General features: G+C 40.5%; 1 protein-coding gene across 1 annotated transcript in view; it reads left to right on the forward strand.

Annotated features, from left to right (window-relative positions):
• Positions 1-23,511, forward strand: part of snd1 (staphylococcal nuclease and tudor domain containing 1) — a gene marked incomplete in the record, with an annotated part of 188,071 nt that overhangs the window by 39,544 nt on the left and 125,016 nt on the right. Inside the window, 5 exon segments of the mRNA XM_046071990.1 lie at positions 3,177-3,277; positions 4,923-5,033; positions 6,610-6,682; positions 10,456-10,597; positions 21,483-21,592. Coding sequence (XP_045927946.1) covers positions 3,177-3,277; positions 4,923-5,033; positions 6,610-6,682; positions 10,456-10,597; positions 21,483-21,592 — 537 coding nt within the window.

Raw genomic sequence — 23,511 nt, forward strand, 5'->3', positions numbered from 1 at the left:
CCCCCCCCCCCCCCCCCCCCCCCCCCCCCCCCCCCCCCCTCTCATACCATACGTTTACCTGGCTCTTCCTCTTGCTCTCTTTCTTAACCATCATTCCTCTATTTGTCATATCTTTCTTTACCTCTTAAGGGCTTAAAGATGTCCAGAGATCGCCAGCTGAACTGTTATCATGTGCATTACCACTGAGAACCCCAACCGGCTTAAATGCGCTTTTTGATTACAAAGCGGTCTGCACAAGTAGCTCACTATTTTTCTGTGTTTACTTGTTGGCAGATAATTTTTTAAATATTGCAATGAAGAGAACGACTGTGGGAGATGGGTTTGATGAAAAGCTGCAGGTGACAGGTGCTTATTTCAGTTTGAGCAAATCTAAAACCTCCTAGACTTTATCAGGGTAAACAGCCTTTTACTGTGTTCCTGTCTGGGGAAAACTGCTCATGCTGAGCCCATGTTGGGCTATGATTATTGTTGCTCATGATAAGGCACAGGCATCCTCTATAAAGGTCTTGTCAATTAAGATCACCTCAAATAAAACTTTAGCAAGCAATGAAACAGACACGATCATATGCATGTGAATGATTCTATGTATACTCCTTATCTATCCATATCTCTCCCCCACTTTCTAGTCTATCCACTACCTCTCCCCCTCTGTCTCACTCTCCCCTGGGGGGTTCTTATAGATAGCTTTGCCTTATCAGGAGATCAGTTAGATGGCCCATGGAGAATGGGCCTGGAACTCCTCTAATCTAACATCGCTTGGTCAGAGTTTATAATCTGTCATCACTTCGCTTAATGGTGAACTACTGGTGTTCTGCTTTCACAGCATGTGGCATTCAGCAATATATTTTGTTTGTGTGTCTCAATCTCATCTTTGTGTTGACTATCATTTTCCTATTTCACATTTCATTTTGTCCTCTAGCCAATTAAATCCTTCCTGTCTTTCATTGTTTTGTTTGTCCCTTATTCCTCATTACCAAAAAACAATGCAAAAGGTTTTGTGTTTTTTCTCCTTTTTTTTTTATTTGAATGACTTCACTTTTCAATAAGATTGAATAGACATGTTTGGGCTACAAGGAAATTAAGTCATTGAAGTGGGTGTGAGGATAAAATAATTTCCTTCAAAACAGTACAAATGGATTATTTACATGGTTACAAAAATGGATGAAATTGGGGATGTTTTTAAAAGCGAAGATATTGCGTAGTGGTTTGACTGGGACGATCACAATCCAATTCTATTGCTGATACACTGAACAAAATTATAAATGCAACACTTTTGTTTTAGCCCCCATTTGTCAAGATCTGAACTCAAAGATCTAAGACTTTCTCTATGTACATAAAAGGCCTATTTCTCTCAAATGTTGTTCACAAATCTGTCAAAAATCTGTGTTAGTGAGCACTTCTCCTTTGCCGAAATAATCCATCCACCTCCACAGGTATATCAAGATGCTGATCAGACAGCATGGGTATTGCACAGATGTGCCTTAGGCTGGCCACAATAAAAGGCCACTTGAAAATGTGCAGGTCCATCACACAGTACAATGCCACAGATGTCGCAAGTGTTGAGGGAGCACGCAATTGTCATGCTGACTGCAGGAATGTCCACCAGAACTGTTGCCCACGAGCCGTCTCCAAAGGCGTTTCAGAGAATTTGGCAGTACATCCAACCGGCCTCGCAATCGCAGACCACGTGTAACCACACCAGCCCAGGACCCCCACATCCAGCATCTTAATCTCCAAGATCGTCTGAGACCAGCCACCCAGACAGTTGCTGCAACAGTCGGTTTGCATAACCAAAGAAGTTCTACACAAACTCTCAGGAACCGTCTCAGGGAAGCTCATCTGCATGCTTGTCGTCCTCATCGGGGTCTTGACCTGACTGCAACTTCGCAAAGCCATTGAAGAGGAGTGGGCCAACTTTCCACAGGCCACAATCAACAACCGGATCAACTCTATGCGAAGGAGATTTGTTGCACTGCGTGAGGCAAACGGTGGTCACACCAGATACTGACTGGTTTCCGGACCCCCCCAATACAGAGAAACTGCACATTTTCGAGTGGCCTTTTATTGTGGCCAGCCTAAGGCACACCTGTGCAATACCCATGCTGTCTGAAACAAAAGTGTTGCATTTATAATTTTTTTTCAGTGTAATATGACTGATAATGTATCTTATGGTACAAAAAGGTCTCATAAAGGATAAATGCAATGTGTGGTACAGATGCTACTATTCCTAGAATGAGTTCCTTTTGATTTTTAGATTTTAATTTTTTCCACCTCTAATTCTTCTATGAACACACAAAATTTTTGTGCTATAGCAGTTTTAGATATATATATTCCTTTTGTATTTAAACAGTGCACAACACTATGGCCTCCAAAAACATAATCCATCACCTGCTATTTCATCTGCTCTTGAAATGCAGACAGCACTTCCTGCTGAAAAATGCACTACAACACATCCATTCTGCCTTGACAGAAGCTCCTCTCTCCCTCACATCACCATGTCCTCATCCTGTCCATCTAATGACAAGCCCATGTCGTTCCATGTCCTGGTTGGCGTCTCTTTCATCTCCCTGTAATAGGCCTGTCTGCATTTGTCTCTATTTGAGTGTCTATGCTATGACACTGATGCAGAGCCAGATTCCCACATATTTTTCCTTCCATCACACTTGCCCCGACATGGTTGACACGTAGCTGTTAAACTGTCGATTGTGTGTACCGGTATGACTGCATTCCTGCTGTTGGCGCTGTCTGACTGTGTCTGGCCCACAAAGCAGGCTTTCCCCGTCACATGCCTGTGGATATGCACACAGCTGAGTAACAAAATTGTGTCTTCAGGGTGGGTGGATTGGAGTCTGTCCCTAGGGAGCTGTTTTGAGAACACACAGTGTAGGGTCATTTGGGTTCTATCACTGTTCTGTGTGTGTGTGTGTGTGTGTGTGTGTGTGAGAGAGTGTGTATTGTCCCAAACACCCACAGTGTGTTAATACTGCTCCTCTGGGGAGATCTACAGTGCTGCCTGACATGATTCACACTGACTGGGGGGTGACCTTGAGAACTAGGACAAACACACACCCACACGAGTTAGAATGTTCCTTATATTAATTATTACTCTAACTAGTTTTACTTTCAGTACTCTTGATTTTTGACTGTTTGTTTGATTTCTTCTCTTGCCCTTTTAGGTCAACGTGACAGTTGACTATATCAGAGCAGCTACCGGTCCAGGAGAAGGAACCCCTGCCTTTGCAGAACGCACTTGTGCTACGGTCACCATTGGCGGCATGTAAGTAACAAGCCATGGTATACCACACTGAATAATACACTTTTGTTTTATTCTTTCAGGTTTATTCTATTGTTGAACAGTTATGACAAGCTTGCTGTGTAAATGAAACATGACTTTTTATTTCTGTATTTGCAGTACACACTGCCTTAAGCTTCCAGTGGGACTTAATTACAAATATACAGCCCTTACTGGCAGATCATACAGTATGTAATTTGTCAGTGTAAGAGACTTCACATTTTATTATATTACACTAGCTGCATCCCTGTGTAAAACTTTTTAAAAGTTAGGGTTATCTGATGTGAGACGGCACAGAATAATCACTTGTAAATGCTTAGAACTTTTAATCTCCCCATGAATCACAAAGTAACCTGAAAGTGCTTCTTTGTGTTTTTAATTTTCATGAGAAGGGTCGCCTCAGTACAAGCAATTATTTTCGGTCTACAAACACTGCTTGGAAGAAATCTGGTTTATTTGTACGGAACATGTATTTGAACGTTATTAAAACTATGCAAGTTCAAATTCAAATTTTATCAAAACTAAAAACTGGGCAGAGGAGCTCAAATGCCACATGACACAGAGTTCAGTGTTTCCCCTAGGAGGGGTAGACCTCCGAAACTACTAGTGTCGAATCTAATTCTGTTCAGGCTAGTCACTTTTACATACTGAGACCAATAGATAGGGCCCTATGAAATCCTTTTTAATTTGTTGCCAGATTATGTAATTTTTTTTCCCCCAACTTCCATGTTTTCTGTTTCCGTGTTTTACAACTCAAAACAAATTTTGTCATCAAAAAGTGTGTAATCATGTGGTGGATGAATAACATTTCAAAAATTCAATAATAAAATATTACATATTGAATCAATACCGATGAATGAAGTATCATGCAACATGGAAATACTCAAATGTATATGCACTTATTTATGGGGACAGTTCACAATAGATATATTGCAACAGTAGGATATTAAAATACTATCATACTATTTAAAAGGGGTGGGGGGGTACATATGGAAACATGCATCTTTGTCGTCAAACCCACAGTCTTTGGCCAGCTACACCAGCCGCTCTGCTAAAGCCATACTAGGTGGGGGGATAAGGCTAAGAAGCTTGGAGCATACAGGAAGTCCACCTTGTATGATATTATGGTACATTTAGATAATATAAAGATAAACTTAAAAATACTTTGCTGTCTGTTGCCCTCAGTTTTTTCATCCAGTTAACAAGGGTTGATGGATATGTAGGTCATGCAAAACATTTTGTTGGTGACAATAGGAATGTAATATTGTCATTTACCATACATACAACATAGGCACTGGATGACACAAGCACAATGCTGAAGAGTTTACTTCCTGTCCCTTTATTTCTTTCTCACACACTTCAACTAGAGCACTGATGTCCAAGGGCTAGCCACTAAGTGCTGTATTACATACAACAGCACTCTCCTCTTTCTGTCCTTCTTTCTCTCATCTGTACTTCAGTAAAAAAGCGAGGAATTGGTTAGTCAAGTATACATTTGAGTGACCTTACTTAGCAAAGCCACCTTAAGGATTTGTCATGTCCTTGTTTTCTTTGTGTTGAGCTAGCTCACTTAAAATTCAGTTTGAAGCCAAGGGGTTTTGCTTATTAATCAAATTTACCCCCCCAACAGTAACATAGCAGAAGCTCTGGTCAGTAAAGGCCTGGCCACGGTCATCAGATACAGACAGGATGACGATCAACGCTCCTCCCACTACGACGAGCTGCTTGCTGCAGAGGCACGGTGAGGAACGCACACTCTTTCGCACCAAACGCTTTCACATCCACTCCTTCCGTCTCTCGTTTACATGAAACCTACACACTTGCCATAATAGGTCTGTCAAACGGATGTTCATGCTCATAAAAGCACTGTTTTTTTTGTACTTCAAATAAAAACCTAAGCATGTGCACGCACTACACCAATCTTTTACACAAACCTTTTTTATACAGACTCACTCATACCCTGCCATTCACGAGTTATGCATGACCTTGCCAAATGTTGCTCTTGGGAAATGGAAGAGAATTCATTATGACCTTGAGGCTTTTTTTTTTTTTTTTTTGCTTTTATATTTGCTGTTGCATCCAACATGGAACAGGTGAAGCAAGTCACTTGTTGTTTTTCATAATTTATTTCAACAGCTCTGACACCATCATAAGTCAGAGCAGTTGCTGCACTTTCCCCAGGAAAGATGTCTTTGCTCTCACACATTCACTTATACATTTATACCTTTTTTCATACATACAGGCTAAATCAGAGGCTCTCTTTACACAGGCCCTATGGCTATAATTATATGGAGGTGCAGTGGAGAGATTTAGTACGAGCTTTATCACTCTACCATAGATTAGGATCTGCTGGCTATAGGTAGAGCAGATGCAGCCACAGCCTCTTTTTATAGGACTAACTCTTTCACTCCCCCTTTTTCTCGTACAGTGTCACTGCCCACCCGCCCTCTTTTTCTGCTCTCTCCCTCCTCCTGCTTCCCTTCTTCTTTTGCACATTTTGTCCTTAATTCTCCACCTTAGCTGTTTTCAATTTATCCTTCTTTGGCCTTGCTCTTCTGTGTCTCCTCTTCTCCCATTCGTCTTTCTCTCTCCCCCTTTCTTGCTCTCTCTCTCTCTCCGTCCCTGGTGGGGTCTTATTAGAGTTGATGAGAGGTTTCTGTCTATAGCCTTGGTTTTATTTTTAGTTTCCACTGCACAAGGCCAATGGCCCTCAGCCTGTAAGAAACCTCCTCCTGGCTATTAAATGTACATATATGCAGTACATGCTTATATTAAATGTACACGCTCTGTCTTAGAGGCAATGGTTGGCCTCCCAGTGACCCATAGGTGGCATGATTCTACTCCACAGCCACAACCTCAGTGGTCATCTTCATCTGATTCGGCCCTTGAGGGTTTTTAAAGCAGAGATCACTGTAACCAGTCATCATCGCTAAACCCCTGGCTGGCTCTACAGAAGCAACCCTTCTCTCTATTTCTCCTCATCCCTCCATTCTAACAATAATATCTCTTCCATTATAATTTCTCTACCACCATTTGCACTTTACATCTCAAGCCTATAGATTATCTGGGTCGGGGGGATAAAATCCTCCCTCTAGCGCTTCCAGTTGAGCCCTAATGGCAGTTCAGGGAAGAGAAACTGGTATGAATTTACATCCTACTTCACAAAGCCACATTGGCTCCCTCTTTGTATCTACAGTTATTACTCAAAGAGCTGCCATTTCTCAGGCCTGTTAAGCCTCCAGCCTTGTGCTTCCTCTATGTATTATCATGATGCTTGAGCTATGTTGGTGACTTGTTTGTGGTTTGACTGACTGCAGGGCTATCAAGAATGGGAAAGGGCTGCACAGCAAGAAGGAGGTTCCCATCCACAGAGTGGCTGATATCTCTGGGGTAGGTATCTTTTTATGTATTCACAGGTTATCCTACACAAGCGGATGAAAGCTTTTCCATATTGTGTAATGGGACAAGCATCTTTCAAAATTTAATTTAACTACTACATTAATTTAATTTAACTACTGACTTGTTCTATCACACACAGTAATTCTCATAGCCAGTTTCCTCATCTTAAAGAAACTTTAAAAATAATCAGTGCCATTAATAAAACCATCACTGGTGCTTGGTCCTAGCTTGTTTACATGTGCCCAGAGGCCTGATAGAGGCGTAATTTGGCTAATGAAGCCTGAATGGGAGTGCTCACCAAATGAACATTAGTGTGGGGAACCCATAAAATCTCTCAGCAACGAGTAATGGGCTATTGGCACACATTCGTTTTAAACATGTTTTTGTTCGCAGAACCCTGGAAGCTGGCTTTTAAATTTGATCCATATGATGTGTCTACTGTTGCTTACTCTGTTCTTCGATCTGTAAATCTGTGAACGTCAGTCATGTTTTAGTTGCATTACTACTGGTAGAGACTCCTGTTTATTTCTAAAGGGACATTTCCTTTTTCGGCAGATGTGCTTTAGTCCTACATGACTGCAAGCTGTCAGAGTACACTTCTGTACCCAAGTGCAGTCTTTATTAACTCACTCTACGCTGCAGTGTTGTAACTGTCCAAAGTTGTCAAACTGAGTGGCTGGGTTAGATGAGCTCACATCGAGAGCAGAGCAGCAGAAATCAACTGAAGTCTGTACTGACAGCAGTGATACGAAGATGAAATGCTGGCACTTTAATATGGTCATTGTTGCTTGCTAGGTACTGTTCTTGCTGTTGGTGTATTTTTGACATTGTATTATAGTGGTGGTTAAGGTGTGTTTCCCCTTCACTCTGAAGAGCTATCAATATCTGAGATAAAAGCGCTATATCAATGTAATATAGTGGTAGTAGTTGTGGTGGTAGTAGTAGTTATCGTAATGCAATGCGTTTTCTTTGACAAAGTCATTCCAGCTGCTTTAGCTTCACTGGACAGGCCCCTGTCTGCACATCTTCTCTGACCAATCTGTAGTACCTGCAAGTGCAGAAAAAAGCACATTGTTGCTCACTGACTTCCCACCTACGGACAAGTCAGAAGTCATGTCCATTTGAAATGACCACCATGACATCACCCTCACGCCTTGATAGTTATTTTAACTCAAAATGCTATCAAATCTCCAAAAACGTTATGCAACAGCTGTAACATCCTTCATTCAGAATTGTTTGAGTGCCTTCACATATCTCTGTAGTTGTCGACTGGCCATCTCCATATACATTTTAATAAGCCACTACGTGGTCTACCGTGAATGACTCGAAATTGAATATTAGCACCTAATTTTTTGTCTGACTTGAGCTCCCTTGTAGTACTACTAGTACTACTACGTGTTGTCTCTGGAGAGACATTTGGTTAAATTATTCAGGCCCTCTTGTTCTGTAGTATTGGTGGTGGTAGTAGTTGTGGTGGTGGTGGTATATTTTTAATTTTTTTTTTTTTTATTTTAGCTCAATGGTCCAGTTTGGTGGAAATGTACAAGCTCTAAGTTGCTCTTTAAAGGGCCCTCGCCTTGCTTTTGAACAGAGGCATTCAGCCAAGTTATTAAAGCTCTTTAACACCAACAGGACTTTAGAGTCTGGCTAATGACTCTGACATTGCTCTGCATAACTGCTCTCAGATGTTATGTTGTTCCACGTTGTTATCATCATAACCTCCCTATGTCTTATTGTGTCAGCGGCACGGATAAATTATTCGACCCTGTAAAAATAATTATGACAGGGAATTGTTGTGCTGACTGAGCAGCCCTGTGCTGTTTCATCAGGGGCTTTAGTGCATTTTATACTCATAAACCCCCCAAACTTAACTGGCTACGTGCAGCAATGACTTGGGAGTAATTTCAGGGGGAGGTGCTCAATAATTAATTTACTTTAATAACAAGAAAAGGCAATATATGCCAAACCCTTTTTCCAACTGGAGATTTCAGATGTCTGACTCATTTAAAAACTGTCCCAGTAACCCAGCAAAGGCTGTGTTAGTCTTTACATTTTAATATGATTGTGCTGTGTCACGCATTTGTGTGACATCAACACTGTGAAGCTCCCCTTTATTAGCGTCACCGTGTCGGCTGTTTGTGTCAGTGCCATTATATGCAGCTGCAACTAACTCCCTCCCTTAATATTTGTGTCATTTTCCAATGGGACACACAATATTTGCAGCACGACCAGGATCGTTGGCAGTCAGTACTGGTAGGTGCGCGTGCACTAGTTGTTTGGCTAGGCTAATGTAATGAGCATTCTAAAGGACCAAAATAGCAACATTGCCCCCCACAACAGTATCCCTTCCCTCTTTTCTTTTCCTTTTCTTCTGTGTTCAGCTGTGTGCAGGCGTGTATCACAAACACAGGTGCACCCCCACAAACACATGGAAATACACACTGCTATACGTCACCATCCTTTAGCTCGGTGGTAAAGGTTTGCTGAAAGGGATTATGTACATTGAGTGGGATGCTGTCACAAATAGAGCAGAGATAGCTTTATAAATGTGTAGTGTAGGAGATGAACAGAGGTGGTGGGAGGAGAGTAGATGAAGCACTTGACTCACCTCATACCTCTAAAGGTTGCATAATGAGGTCCTCTCTTCTCTCATGTCTCTTCTTTTTTTTCTGAACCAAGTTAGACAGCACAGCCCACTCACTGCAGGTGCTGCAAATTTGTTTGTGTGAACGACAGAATGTTTGGTTCTGTTGTCTCCCACTCAAGGGGCTATTTTGGTCCGGAGTGAGTAGAGTTCAGGTAGTGCATCTTATGGCTAAAGCATATAGCCTTTACTACCGATTTCATATGTTTGAGTCCCACTAGTGAAGAGTGTTGCATGATATTACTACCCTTTGTGTTGTGTACCAATCCCCCAAAGCAGGAAAAAAAATCAACTCATCTAAAAAATTTCCTATGAATGTTTTGTAACTTTTGTTTTTTTATCAGCCTGAGCTCTCACTTTCTCTTACAATAGAGAATGAAGAATGCATTTGTTATTTCTGACTTTGTGTTTGAGCTCATCCTCCCTCTAAGCCTTTGCTCCTACCCCTGTGGCCACACTGCCGCACACTACACTGGCCCATGACTGACTGGCCTGTTGTGCCTACATGTTCCTGCCTGGAGTAGGCACATATTAAATTATGTTTTACCGTTTATGAATCTTCCCCTGCCACTGCATCACCAGCCCTGCTTGAATACACATTATTTAGCTCTGCTTGCAATTTTGGTCCGGGCACAAGAAGCTAGTGACTCACCCTTACAGATGGAGATGGAGGCAGGAAGTGGAGAGAATTCTTTTTGATCACATGAGGTTCCACACGTGTCATGGAGAAGTGGAGCGGACTTCATTAGGCCAGACCGAGATTTAAAGATCTGTCTTGTATATTTTGAGTACTTATTAATTGTTTGAGTTTTTTTGAGGATGCTGTATCAAGGTTGTTTTTTGTCAAACAACAATATTTTATTTTCACTGAGGCCAGTAACTTGAAAACTTTTGTTGGTTGTTAAATAATTAATGCGTAAGATATGACATAAAATCTCCTGTTCACCAGAATATAGAGGGTGTATTTGCTTTACAACTGTCAAATAGTTAACTAAATATGTTTACAAATATTGAAATACCATGTCAATAGATTTGGTACAATAAATTTTACATTCCATCAAATCGTGCTCTCTCTACAGCAGTATCTAACATAATTTCTCTTTTTTTTTTCGTCCATTAGGAGACCCAGAAAGCCAAGCAGTTCTTGCCCTTCCTGCAGAGGGCTGGCAGGTCAGAAGCTGTGGTAGAATACGTCTTCAGCGGCTCGCGCCTCAAGCTTTACATGCCCAAAGAAACCTGCCTCATCACATTCCTCCTTGCCGGTGGGTAGAGCTTTTTCTCGTCCTTGTGCGAAGGTCACTTCCTTCAGTGTCCTCCAAGCAACTCACTACTGTCTTGGGGGGCGTCAGGCGTTAGTTGCTGCCATATGAAAGTTCATTGGAATATCCAATCCATAAAAGTGTGTGTGTGTTGGACCAAATACATTTTTTGCCAAATTGAGATTCCTGCCAGCTCAGAGATCAGAGTTTAAGCCCTCCCCACATCTCTCAACAGGCAACCCTGACAGGGCAAGGGCGTAGCTGGGTATGCAGCCCCAACCCCTTTCAAAACACAAGGGTTGGCATGAAGCATGTGTCCCCTTTGACCTCACCTTTCCAACTCTGGCTCTCTGCTAAGTGTGAAAAAAACTCGTGCTCTAATCTCCTTGTGCTTTATATGAGCTCGTCTTCGTCATATTTGATGAATATCTTTTGATTTTGGATTGGTGATTGAATAAAACAAGCAAGTTGAATTCATTACCATGAGTTGTGAGATGTTATAGCAGGGATTTTACCCTATTTCTTGACATTTTAAATACAAATTAATTAATTGAGAAAATTATTGGCAAATGGATGATTAATAAAAAGTTTATATCCAAGAATGGGTCCATACTTGTAGCATTTTTTACCCATGAGAAAAGAAGAGTAGTTTAGGGTAAGATGCAGATAGGATGAAATATAGACTGTTTGTTTGATAGCAGGTCTAGTCATTTATTTCAGCTCCTTGGCTGTCCTGACAGTTTGCGCTAGTAATAAAAACATTGAGACTATCTTTGGCAGGCAACAGTGATTTGCACATCCAACCCAGATCATGGGAATGGCGAGAATGCTTATCCCTTCCACAGTGGATGATACTTTTTGTTATAGTTGCAATACAAATCTGTTTCAATCAATCTCCATTTTAGTCAGACATTTGCCAGCCATACAGTTCCTCTCCATTTCCAGTTAGACAAACAGCATACAGCAAAACCGACAAACACCGAGATTCAGTGTGGCTGAATCGTTGATGTATTAATTAATTTAGTAGGTGCTTTTGATTGTCTTTGCAATCCACTGATGGTTTTCGTTATTACATTGTTGTTGTTTTTTTTAAATTTGTCCGCTGCCTGCTACAAGATGTATTGACATGACCCCTGCCCATAAGCAGTCTGCATATAGGACCAGCTAAGATTTTTTTTAAGCAGTGATTTGTGTTTGACAATTCCCTTTTTAATGAGAGTGCTTAATGTAAACACACACAACCTTGTGTTCAAGAAGATACCAGGTGGTTGTGAGATGGTGTTTACATAGTCAGTCTACTTTTGGAGTAATTTTATTCGAAGGTTATTAGCAAATCGTAAGAAGCACATTAGAGCTGATAGCCCCCGAGCGTATTTGATTAAGGTCGTCCTCAGAAGAAAAGATTCATCTGCTGGAAATGAGACGACACGTATTGTCTTTAATATACACATTAGGCTGGATTAGGCTTGATTGATACAAATGATCCCCTTTCCCATTTTGTGTATTTTTACATTCTGTCTCCAATTGAGAGTCCTGTGTATCATGGGAAGTGATCTCTTGTGTGTGTCTCCCTGTGGGGGTGTGAGTGCTTTTTCCTCATCTCATTGTCACCTTTTTCTTTTACCCCTCTTTCATCTTGTTTTTTTTTTCTTTCAGAGATGGGATGTTTGAGATAAACTATTATGTTTGGTGGGTCGTGACCTAAGTGTTTCTGTGCATGTATGTTGTTGTATACATTTATGTGATAACTATTAAACCTTTAACCATACATGAAATCAAGCCCTGAGGCACACACAGCCCCTTTTTTATCTCTCTACCTCTAATCTCCAAGTGCTTCATATCTTCTTCCACTTTCTCTTTCCTGTCAAAGTTATCTTTCCATGTTTTCTTCAACCTTCTGCACCGCGGGCTGCGTTTGAAATGACGCAGCCATGATAAATTGGCTGCCCCAATGTTTTCAGTTGTGTATGAAACAGCAGAAAGCCTTTGGACCTTTTCTCTTTAAACTACCACATATCGGTAACTGGTAATGAGGTGTGTTGAGAGCAGAACTTAGAATACTGAGCATATCTGAAACATGCATAACTAACATTAAATGGGGCTCTCATCATTGAAGTAGCATAGTAGTTAGAAGTATTGTACACTGTACTGTTTCTTAATGTTAAGATATAGTTATGCGTAGCTTGAATTGAGTATGAACGAAATATATTTTTATACGTTGTAAAGATTCAGTTGAAAGACATGTAGAGACTGCTCATGTTAAACTCAAATCTATATGCCTGCATATAGCAAAGACTTGCAGTAAGCCTTCATTTATAATGTCCTATAATGCTATGATTTTAATACTTTTTACAAGGTCAAGTATTATTGTTTTATAATTGCCCCGTTCATATTGTATTAAAGGTCAAAAGATGTTTTCCATAAGCGGAGCTCTTTCATGCTCAGTAATTGTTGCTCTGAGTAAATATTGACCAGATGCAGACAAAGAGAACATATTCAGAGGATGCTGCTGTTGAAACAAGTCTTGCATTAGTCATTTGTTTCATTAGCTGTTCTCTTGATACTGTATTCATCATGGCCAAGTTTTTATTCTTTAAAAATGTCGTAGGAGGCTATTGAAGAATAAACTGTTTACAGTAGAGCTGCAAATGAAATCATCCCAAGGCAGTAAGTGATGTAACACAGCAAGTCAAAATTATAATACCAAAACCCAGTACTTTGAATCTGAACTACTAGCTTGCTTAGCCAGCAGCGTTGTTCCCCTTGTTTTAGCTTTATTTTTTGTCCTAATTTAATACTGAGCCCCACTCATTGCAAGGACTTATTTCTCCAGTGAGGCACCTGAAAGCCTCAGTATCTTCCTTGCACATAGTCTCCTTCCCTTTCCAGAGTTTTCCTTGATGGATAAAGAAAGTGCTTTAAGAAAAAACGGGGGCTGAGGAAACAAAGGGTAGGAAGAGAAGCCCATGCTTCAAAGAAGGCCGGAGGTGTTCTTCAGGAGTTGAAGTTCCCTTTCCTCTCCTCCCACATCACCTTTCCTTTCTTCTCTTCTCACTTGCTGGCCTGCGTGGTGTCACTTCCGTATGCAAGTTTGATAGAGGGTAAAGGAGTCATCCTGTTTCTGAAAGGGCTTTTACACAGGAAAGGGATTTGAGTTTACTGGAGAAGGCTGATGAAAGAAGGAGGTGAAGTAAGAGCTGTGGATGCAGAAAGGACAGGGGAAGGTAAAGGGAAGGGGGATGTGGTAAAGGGAAGACAAAAAAGTACAAATGATGTGAAGAATGTGGGTATAAAGGCATGTTGAAGGGAGACCAAGCAGTTAAAAGGCTGTAAAACTTCACTAGCTTCAATATCTTTTACAGAGTTTCCGACGGAGGCCACGTCAGGTGAAGTGTACTTTTAGAGTTACTCAGAAAGGTATGTTGAGTAGCAGTCTGTCAAAAAGATGAAAGACCAATCACTCGGACACAAAGATTTACAGTGTCAGCAAGAAGCATTAGCCATCGCAGTGTGTGGCTTAGTGTCGTTTGTCTGATTTTTTTATATCTGAGTGTGTATCGCTGTGTGTGCGTGTACACCTGTGTGCTGGAACACTTCCTGCAGTATGTGTGAGTGCAGGAGATGGAAAGATGGTGAAGTGGAGCAAAAAATTTGTAGACTTGTTCCCTAAAAATAAGTCTGTGTGCAAAAAAGAAAAATTTCAGCATAGCATCAAGTCATTCAGGAAATGTCTGCAAATAAAATGTTATTGTGCTCGACTGTGACCTCTACAGATTAGTGTCCTTGTGTGTGACTGCGCCGTTGCATCTCATTGAGAGTCACACATTTATTAGAAACCTTGGGGCCAGGTCATTTTGAGGCCTTGTGACACATTTTAACATCTGGCACAAAAATAAAGTTGCTAATAAGGAAGAGACATTAACTTAAGCTAATAACATTTAATTGTCATTACATTTACTATACTAGAAGCTATAATCTTAAAAGTAAACATGGGCTATGAGCTGCATCAGCCTGCAACAAATCGGTCATCCACCATAGCTGCTCAGAGACCTGGAAATATTCTCACATCTAACCTACAACTAATACTTAACTTTTAATAAATAACAAATTGAGTTTGCTATGCATGACAAATAATTGAGTGTGAATTTCATTATAGATTATTATGCTGCTGTCTAGTGAAGGTGACACTAGATATGTGCTTCAATGAATTGGGCCCTGCAAGAAACTTGTTATATTTCTGAGTATTAGTAACTTGTGACAGGCCTTCCTTAAGCCTACACCTCATTATTTTGGTTGCTTTATCCAACCAGCTGTGCCTAGACAACAGACCATGCCGCAGGGTAGGGCTGCAACTAACGACTCTTTTGATAGTCGATTAATCTATCAGTTATTGAAACGAATAATCGACTATTCTGATTTATGAATCGCAAAATGACACAATGCCTCTCATTTAGCTATTAGCCTTTAAATTAAACCTGAGGTTGTTTTAGGCATGTGCTAATTAACAGTCAAGACAATAAAATAAATACTGCTTTCAAAAATGCATCTTTTAATGAAGGTTTCTATTGCAGTAACAGAAAGTTCCACTGAAATCACGTCCTGATAAGCAGCTGATCTGCTGTTTAATGACGGAGCAGCTGTCACGCCAATACTGCAACACACCAGGACAATAACGTCATGCATTACATTTGCCGAATTTACAAGAGGGGATCAATAACGATTTTGTAGTAGACAGCGTTTCACAACATTTATATAGTTTCTCCTAACTCAACAACTCACAAAACTACGTGATGTTTTTAAGGGACTTTGGGGCGTTTCAGCTCATAACATGAAGTAACACGGCTTTAACGTGAAGCTAGCTCGCTAACTAGCTTACTGAGATGAGTAGTCGTCATCTGCAGAGACACAACGTTATGTGCCTCCTCTTTAGATGCTCGGGTTTTTCCAGGAGAGCTCAGCTTTGCTGGAGTTCACTCAGTTCTGGCTGAGTGAAGAGTGAAATGCTGCCACACTGGATGTTTTAGGTTGTGAAGGTGTTAGTGCAGCTCTGATGTTGTTTTAGTAACTTTACTGTTCACTTCACTTTACTCTGTTAAGCTGACTGCGTGGCTATGGCCCGATGACAAAATTCTTTGGCAATGAATTTAATAATTAGTTAATGATTTGTTGTTGCACCCCTACCGCTGGGTAGCCTTTAAAATATAAAGCACCATCTTCATGAAAATGAAAGAGATGCTGAGATACACAACGATACTCATTTATGCTTTATTTTTACAAATCAAATATTACAAATAAGATTTAAGAAATCCCTCGGCATGGTTGTGTGTGTGATCGTTGCTGAAGCCTCGTTTGAGGTAATGAGCCTTACATTAGAGTGCTGTAGTGAGACAATGTTGAGACAGGGGAGGGATTTAGAGGATAAGAGAGGGTTTAGTTGAACAATTCTCAGATTTGTCCCCAGCAGTATGCTCTACCTCCAACAGCCCTCTTCTACCTCTATATCTTGTCCACCCGTACCTTTCACCCACTGCTGAACTTCCTGCTTGGTACTGACTCGTACACAGGCAGGGAGAGGGTGTCTTCAAAGAGGGGATAGACACCTGACAGTTGCTTAAGGGGAGGGCGGGGAATATTAATAGCATGACGCACAAATTTAAATGGAATGATAGTGATATGGCTGATGGAGGATAGAAGTATGAGTATTAGAGCTGAATTAACACATAAATGTGCGCATCTCCCCAGCTTTTAGGTCTTTTGTTTATTTGCCTGTCGCAGTGCTAATTATGTCCTGTCAGCAGACTGTCAAATAAAACAAGAATTAGTAACATTAAAAAGATGGACACTAATGGCATTCAAACTGAGCTGACTGGATCCTGCAAGTATCCATTTATGCCTTCAGACATGCGAAAGTAAGAGCTCAGAACGTCTGTCAGGTTATGAACAAAAAGTCAGAGGCTAATCAGTGTGCACATTACTAGTATAGGAATTCATGATATGATGCGTGTTTGTATAAATTGCAGTGATGACATGAATGCACATCCCCCCCCCCCCCCAAAAGCCTCTTTCTACAAGATGAAGCTCATTATCTCAGCTTAGTTAGCAGCGGAAGAGAGGTCGACTCAATCCTGTTCCTGCTACGTTGGGTCTACTGAAAACACATTCAGTTACAAAGTATAACAAATATAATACAAAAGAAATTGTCTTGCCAGAAATGAATGCATATGAATTCATCCAATTAGTTTTGGTTTTTGAGTAGAACTACAACTAGAATGAAGATCTTTCCTCCATAAGAGATCCATTTTGTATGTGTCACTTGTACATTTGTGTGGCACATGCTAGCATTGTTTATGTTATGTTTAAGTGCATCTTAAAGGCTGGGAGTATTGGATTACTTTTACAACATGGCAGTCAGATTATGAAACGGCAGTTAAAGGAGTAGTTTGACATTTTAGGTAATACATTGTATTCGCTTTCTTGCCAAGATTTTGATGAGAAGATTGATTCTACTCTGGCATCTGCTAGTTAAATATGAAACTGGAGCCAGCACGTTAGCTTAGCTTAGCACAACACTGGAAGCAGGGGGAAAGGGCTACCCTTGCTCTGTCCAAAGGTAAAATCAAACCTCTAAAACTCAGCAATTAACACTTAGTATCTAATTTATTTAATTCATACAAAAAAACAAACATGCTTTGATCTTCAGACACAAATATTGCAGATATCTGCTTGTTTACTTTTATGTCAAATACAGAGAGTATTGAAGGGTGGGCACAAGAGGTGGTGTGCAGAGACTTGGCAGTACAGTAAGTACTTAAACAAAACAGGGAGTGGTTGCTTGTGGAATGGTTGATATTAAGAGCTTGTAAGACCAAGAAACAATGGGACGAACAGAGCTGAGAAGGTATAAAGAAATAAAAGTATCTTGTGTGTTTCTGTCACAAGGTGAGGAGACTGATAAATTTATAAATATAATAGATATTTTTCAGTGGAATAAATTCTTTTGCGTTTTGATATGGACAGTGATTGTGGATTAAAGATGGGGACACTTGCTCAGTCTATGCAGATGGAGGGAGTAACAGTTTTTGGGGTGAGGAGGATGAACTATCGCTGTGTATGTATGACTGAGCTGTGTGTGTTTGAGGGGGCAGGCAGTATTTCATCAGGCAGCATGCTCACTCTGAATCACAGATTAAAATGTTACATCTTCTCCACAGGGCTTCCCCACCCCACTCTGAGCCCGAGCTCTACAGAGGGGAAGAGGAAAGAAGCATGGTGGGACAAAGGGAGGGGGTGGAGTGATACAAACCAGTAGCATTATTAAAAGAAACGGTTGGTGGCTTGTCGTCTTCTAGGTGTTGGGCTGCGCAATTTGCAAACAAACAACATAAATTGATTCATTAATCTGTTCATTCAGCTGTGCATTCTTTTGTTTAAAAAATCATCCTTGCTAACTGTGTTAATTCTCCAAAGCCTGACACACTGTCACACACTTTCAAAACGAGACCTAATATCCATGCCTCGCAAATGATATACCACATATGATGATTGACATGAGGTATGGTGGAGTGACATGTGGGCGTGTGCTTCAGGCCAGTGTGAGGACCAGCACTTACAAGAGGCTGTACAACAGTGATATGTGTGTGTTTGCCTATGTGTGTAGTGCGATGTCACTAGTGATCAGTGTATGTCTTGTTTGTCTGTGAGATCAGATAAGATGGATATCATGTAGTTTGACCCAGATGTTTATCTTGGTGTCAGGCGCGAGTCATGTGTCATGGTGCTGGTTAAAACTGGCTGTGCTAATTGACTCCTTGGCTTGGTTTTAAAAGCTGCAGGGAGGAGACGACAGTACAGTAAGTGTGTGCGTGTGAGTAGCAGGACATTGAGTGCAGTTAGGAAAACCCGTAGGCCATTTGAGAAGAGTGTGTCCGTGTGTATTTGACTGTGGATATGGACTTATGTTATAAGAATCTTATTTTTGAGTGGCGTTTTGCCTTTATTGGACAATGGTATGTGCAGATGGAGAGATGGAGGGAGAGAGGATGACATGCAGCAAATGACCATGGGTTGGAATCGAACCCGGGCCGCTGCAATAAGGCTGTAATGGTATGTGCTCTACCATGTGAGCTACCTGGCAGTGTATTAAGTTTTTTTTGTGATGTTTTTGTCTTTTTAAGAGGGCTTTCAGTGGGTTACAAATTGTTGCTGAGACCCTGGGACAATGTCCTATACAGTTAAACTTGACTTCTGTGTATTACATTCCCGTGTAGTTTTTTTTTTTTTTTTTTTTTGTGTAGTATTTACCCTTCCCATTTGTCTTTCCTCTGGTTGTTTTCTCTTCCTTTATTCTGCATCCTCCTCTTCTCTTTATTCTGGCACTGTTGTATCCTCAGTGTCCCACGTGGAAGCCCTGTCCTGGTCTACTTCTATAAATACTTTGAGATGATCTTGGCCATCAGTGTCTCCTCCTCCACTCTTCAGGGGGCTTTTATATTAAATGTTTATTAAATGTTTGAATATAGTAGGATACATAATAAGATACTCTCAATAAAAGAATATACAACCAAAATCTGATGTATAGAACAAATGTTTACAATAATATTTCATAAGTATTTTTCTAAAACAGTTCTTTATTAAATGAGTGTGTTGCTGTTAGGCCTGCGTGTTTAGTTAAGTGGTTCTTATTCAATCTCTCTTTTTATAGGTCTTGGTCATTTTAAGCACAAAAGCATATCTCAATTTTGCAAAATATTACAGCTAGAGTGGGGGGAATAAACAAGTGGTTTAGTACGAAACAGAAATTCGCATGTCTAATTGGTTTTAATGCTCCCCGCTTGTATGCTGTAGACCTTCTTTATGTCTTACAGAAGGTTGACTCAACAGTTCTTCATAACTCTTTGGTGCTGACTGTCCTGTGAACTCATTTTGCCTTTCCTGGGTCATTTTCCCTTCTCTGGGGGATTGGGACTGGTTATACTAACAATAGTGCCAGTCACACTTCTGGCTGGCTGTGGTACTCTTGTAGTCAATTACATAATTGGTGACAGTTATCTGGGACTGACTCTCATTTTATCTTGATCGTTTTACTTACTGCTAACAAACTAAGAAAAGACAAAACATGCCAAGCACAAAAAACCCTAAAACCACTGTGAAATTTCCTGTGACAGTGTTCAAAGAAATATTCGATTCAGCTTTTTAGCTGTTTATCCAAGTCTAGTTATGTATTTAAAAGTGGCATCAGATAAAACTTCTACAGTGATTTAGCATTTGGAATTCAGTGAAAAGAATGAGAATACAAATGTGGCTTGCAGAACACATTCCTGCTAGTACTTGCTGAAAGAACAGCAGCCAAGGTTCAAACACACCTGGTACAGTGTCCCATATTAATGTATTGTATAGCACTGTTGTTAAGCTGTAAGTACCAATGAAAAATGTGTATTCTTAAATGGGGAACAAATCTTACAACATGAAGGCACTTTTTACAGTATGGACTGTGCCCCAACCTAAAAAGCATATAAACTAATACTTTTAAGTACACATATCTATTCTAACCACTTTATTTTTTCCTGTCACTGCGCACATTGGATCAAGAGCGGCATTTCTTTGAGTGAAAATGCTCTTTATATAAATACCTCACTAGCCAAAGTAAACCCAAGGGAACACATGAAGAACATGTCACACTTGCATGATGCATAAGTACATTTCAAAGCCAGAGTTGTCTTACTGTAGGGCGACCATGCTCTAACCATTGAGTCAACTGGATGCCCATGCACATCTGATTTTACTTCTGTCACGAGTCCATCCTGAGGCAGTATATACGCGTATTTGTCTTGCCAGTGAAGCTCATTAAATTCAATATGGAGAGGAAGGGAAGACCTTACGAGAGAGCTGTTGCTTTATTAGTACAATGCTGGAGGGTTTAACTCCCACCCGAAACTGCCATTAGGTTACTCAGCATAAATCAATACAGCACCAACCTGCCTGCTAGTGTGCTAATTAATTCAAGAATATGAAGAGAACAAGAACTTAACAGATAAACGTATAGCTAAGTAAAGGTGTTTTTTTTTTTATACTCAGTATTTTTTTACGGGCATGCCTTTGTGTATGCCTTAGCATACATGCATGAATATACAGTATATCAAGAGGAAAAAGAAGTAAGTTTTAGTGCAAAACTTTCTTTATGGGTAAAATCAACACACGGATGCAGAAATTCTCTTATGTGTATATTCCTTTTGTAACATACACCTCCTTTTATCACAGTATTCTTTTTAAACAGGGCGAACATGTAGAAATATAGTCTCACAGCGCCTTTACACCCTATTGTTCTTATATCCACCACCTCTGCCCTAAAGCTTATCCATTCCTGCCTGAACTCTACAAGAAAGCCTCTGAAAATCTACTAAAGTTGATGTTGAAGGGTCCCAAAGACTCAAATTCCAACAAGACGTATTTTCAGTGGAAATGGGTTATACAAAAGCCCTTTATGCGCTCACGATTGACCCCTTGATGACCAATTATCCTTTGAGTGCTGGTGATAGTGCAGTCGGTTAATGTGTTCACTGGTGTGCCTTTTGTGAAACAGCATGGCTAAGCAATTTTTGACCTTGCCCTATTAAGAGGGATGAGAAGGATGCTTGATGTGACATCAGTTATTTGCTGTACAACAGATCCTGAAAATTCTGTATACAAATCCTATTCACTGACTTGTGGATATTTATAGTAATTCTTAGAGTATTTCTGCATTTTTGGAAAAACACATTCATGTATGTCTCCTGGTCTTTTTGGCCTCATCAAGCCAAATAATGTTAAAACCATTGAGGATGTCCTGCTGTTCTTTTGATTGGCTGCTGTGCTGACCTTTAACTCCTGCTTTTGTGTTGTCTTTGACTAGGTATTGAATGTCCACGCAGTTCCAGAAATATGCCTGGAGGGATGCAGGTGGCTGAACCCTTCAGTGACGAGGCCATGCTGTTCACCAAAGAACTGGTGCTGCAAAGGGAGGTAAGGAGAATCTGGCCCTGGTTTAATCATTTTCTAGTGTTTCAGTGCCCATTCCCAATGTTGGTACCTCCTTAGTGTTCTGCAAATTTAGCACCTATATTGCTTCATTTTATTTTCACACTCACAGTTTAGCCTGCTTTGATCACAACCTCATTTTGGTTCAGAGATGTGAGAAGAATAATGTGTATTATAATTTCAATAACAGTTACTGATAACCACAGAAGCTACTTTGGCTTGTAAAGGCATTTTCAACACGTATTCTGGCTTTGTGTTTGTGTAATTGCCACATTGTGAAGATCCAAGCCCAGTTGAGCAACACATATTAAAAATCCTTTTTTTTTTAGTAATTTGTTTATTTAAAAAATTTGAGAAAAATAAGCTAACCTGTCAAACGTTTAATGAAATATACCAGTGATTATACCCACATTTGATCTTTACCTTGGCTTTTCAGGCAGTTTGTCATTAACATAACTAAGCACAAGATTTAGCAGATTTGTACTTCTCTAACTCTTGTAGTAAAGACGGGATTTCTCTTATTTGTTCTAGATAATTTTTGGAAAAACCAGAAAAATCCTCTCCAAAAACAGAATTGCAGTTTTACCTTTTACAATTTTTGATGTCAAACTGACAAGCCAATGTCATGCCAAATCGGACCCCAGACTTTAATAAGCTGATTAAATTGTTTACTCCCAAATGAACTTATTTACAAAATATAAAGCACAGTGCTTGTACCTTGAGTGCTGTGAAATCGCAGCAAAAATCTGGACAAAAGTGGCCACAATCAAGTTGGCTAACCCCAAAACACACACACACACACACACACACACACACACACACACACACACACACACACACACACACACACACACACCCCCATCACATTTAAGGAAAGCTCACCTGATAGTGGATCAGTGCTCCTGGGCTTTAGAAAACTCCATCCACTGTGTGCCTGTTCATTCACATGCTAATAGGTTTTTATAAGAAGCAGTGAACGGACCAAAGCCATGATGGAACCAGCTATAATCCCACCACCACTTATCCAGGCCACACACTCCCTCTCTTTCACTCCCCACTCTCCATTCCTATCTTCGTTTTTAAAGGGCTTTTTTTGCGTAGGGTGGCTGACTCCAGTGTCCTCTGGTGTTTAATTGTCATGGAAATGTAGCCTTGGCCAGCGTTGGAGGTGGACTAGTGTTAGTGTGTACGTGTGTGTGTCTGTGTGGTGAGCCAGTAGTATAGGCTGGCTGAAGAAAACCGTTGCTGTGAAATTATTCATGCAAGCAACCAGTGTATTTTGATTGACAGTGACACAAACCTCCCCCCACGAGACAGTGCAGAGGTTCTGTAGCAGGTAACATGTTGATATGAATTTTGATTATTTTTACATATGCACTAATGCATAACGAATCAGATTTATAACACGTGAACACATGCTTTGCCACACTCCTGCTTAGTCTGTCCTGTATGTGCTTAGATTTAATTAAGCATTTGTTATCATGCACATAACCTCTCTTGTCCATACACACTCTGGCACACACACTTTCTCACACATTTTCTCCCTTGCCAGTCATTGGTGGTGTCAGCAAGTTTTTCACAGGTAGGTGGGAGTTTGCAGGCAGGACCGAGCCATATAATGAGTCCTGAGCCCAGTGCGGGGGCTGGCTGGCTGGCTGCGCTGACCCGCTGTTATGGGCTAATATGAACACAAACACACACACTGTCATACGGACACATTGGAGGAGATAACAACACAGTTAAGCATTCACACATAAAAGCTGTCACTTTTCCAAGGAGAAAAAAAGGCGAAATCATTACCCAAAAAAAGTTACTGGTTGAAAATATTTGTGAAAAACCAGCTTGGGCGTTGTACTTCTGGTTGACTGGCTTTAAGATGTTTACTTAACAAATTGGTACATGGA

The sequence above is a fragment of the Micropterus dolomieu genome, linkage group LG16, assembly GCF_021292245.1.
Source record: "Micropterus dolomieu isolate WLL.071019.BEF.003 ecotype Adirondacks linkage group LG16, ASM2129224v1, whole genome shotgun sequence".
Classification (NCBI taxonomy): domain Eukaryota; kingdom Metazoa; phylum Chordata; class Actinopteri; order Centrarchiformes; family Centrarchidae; genus Micropterus; species Micropterus dolomieu.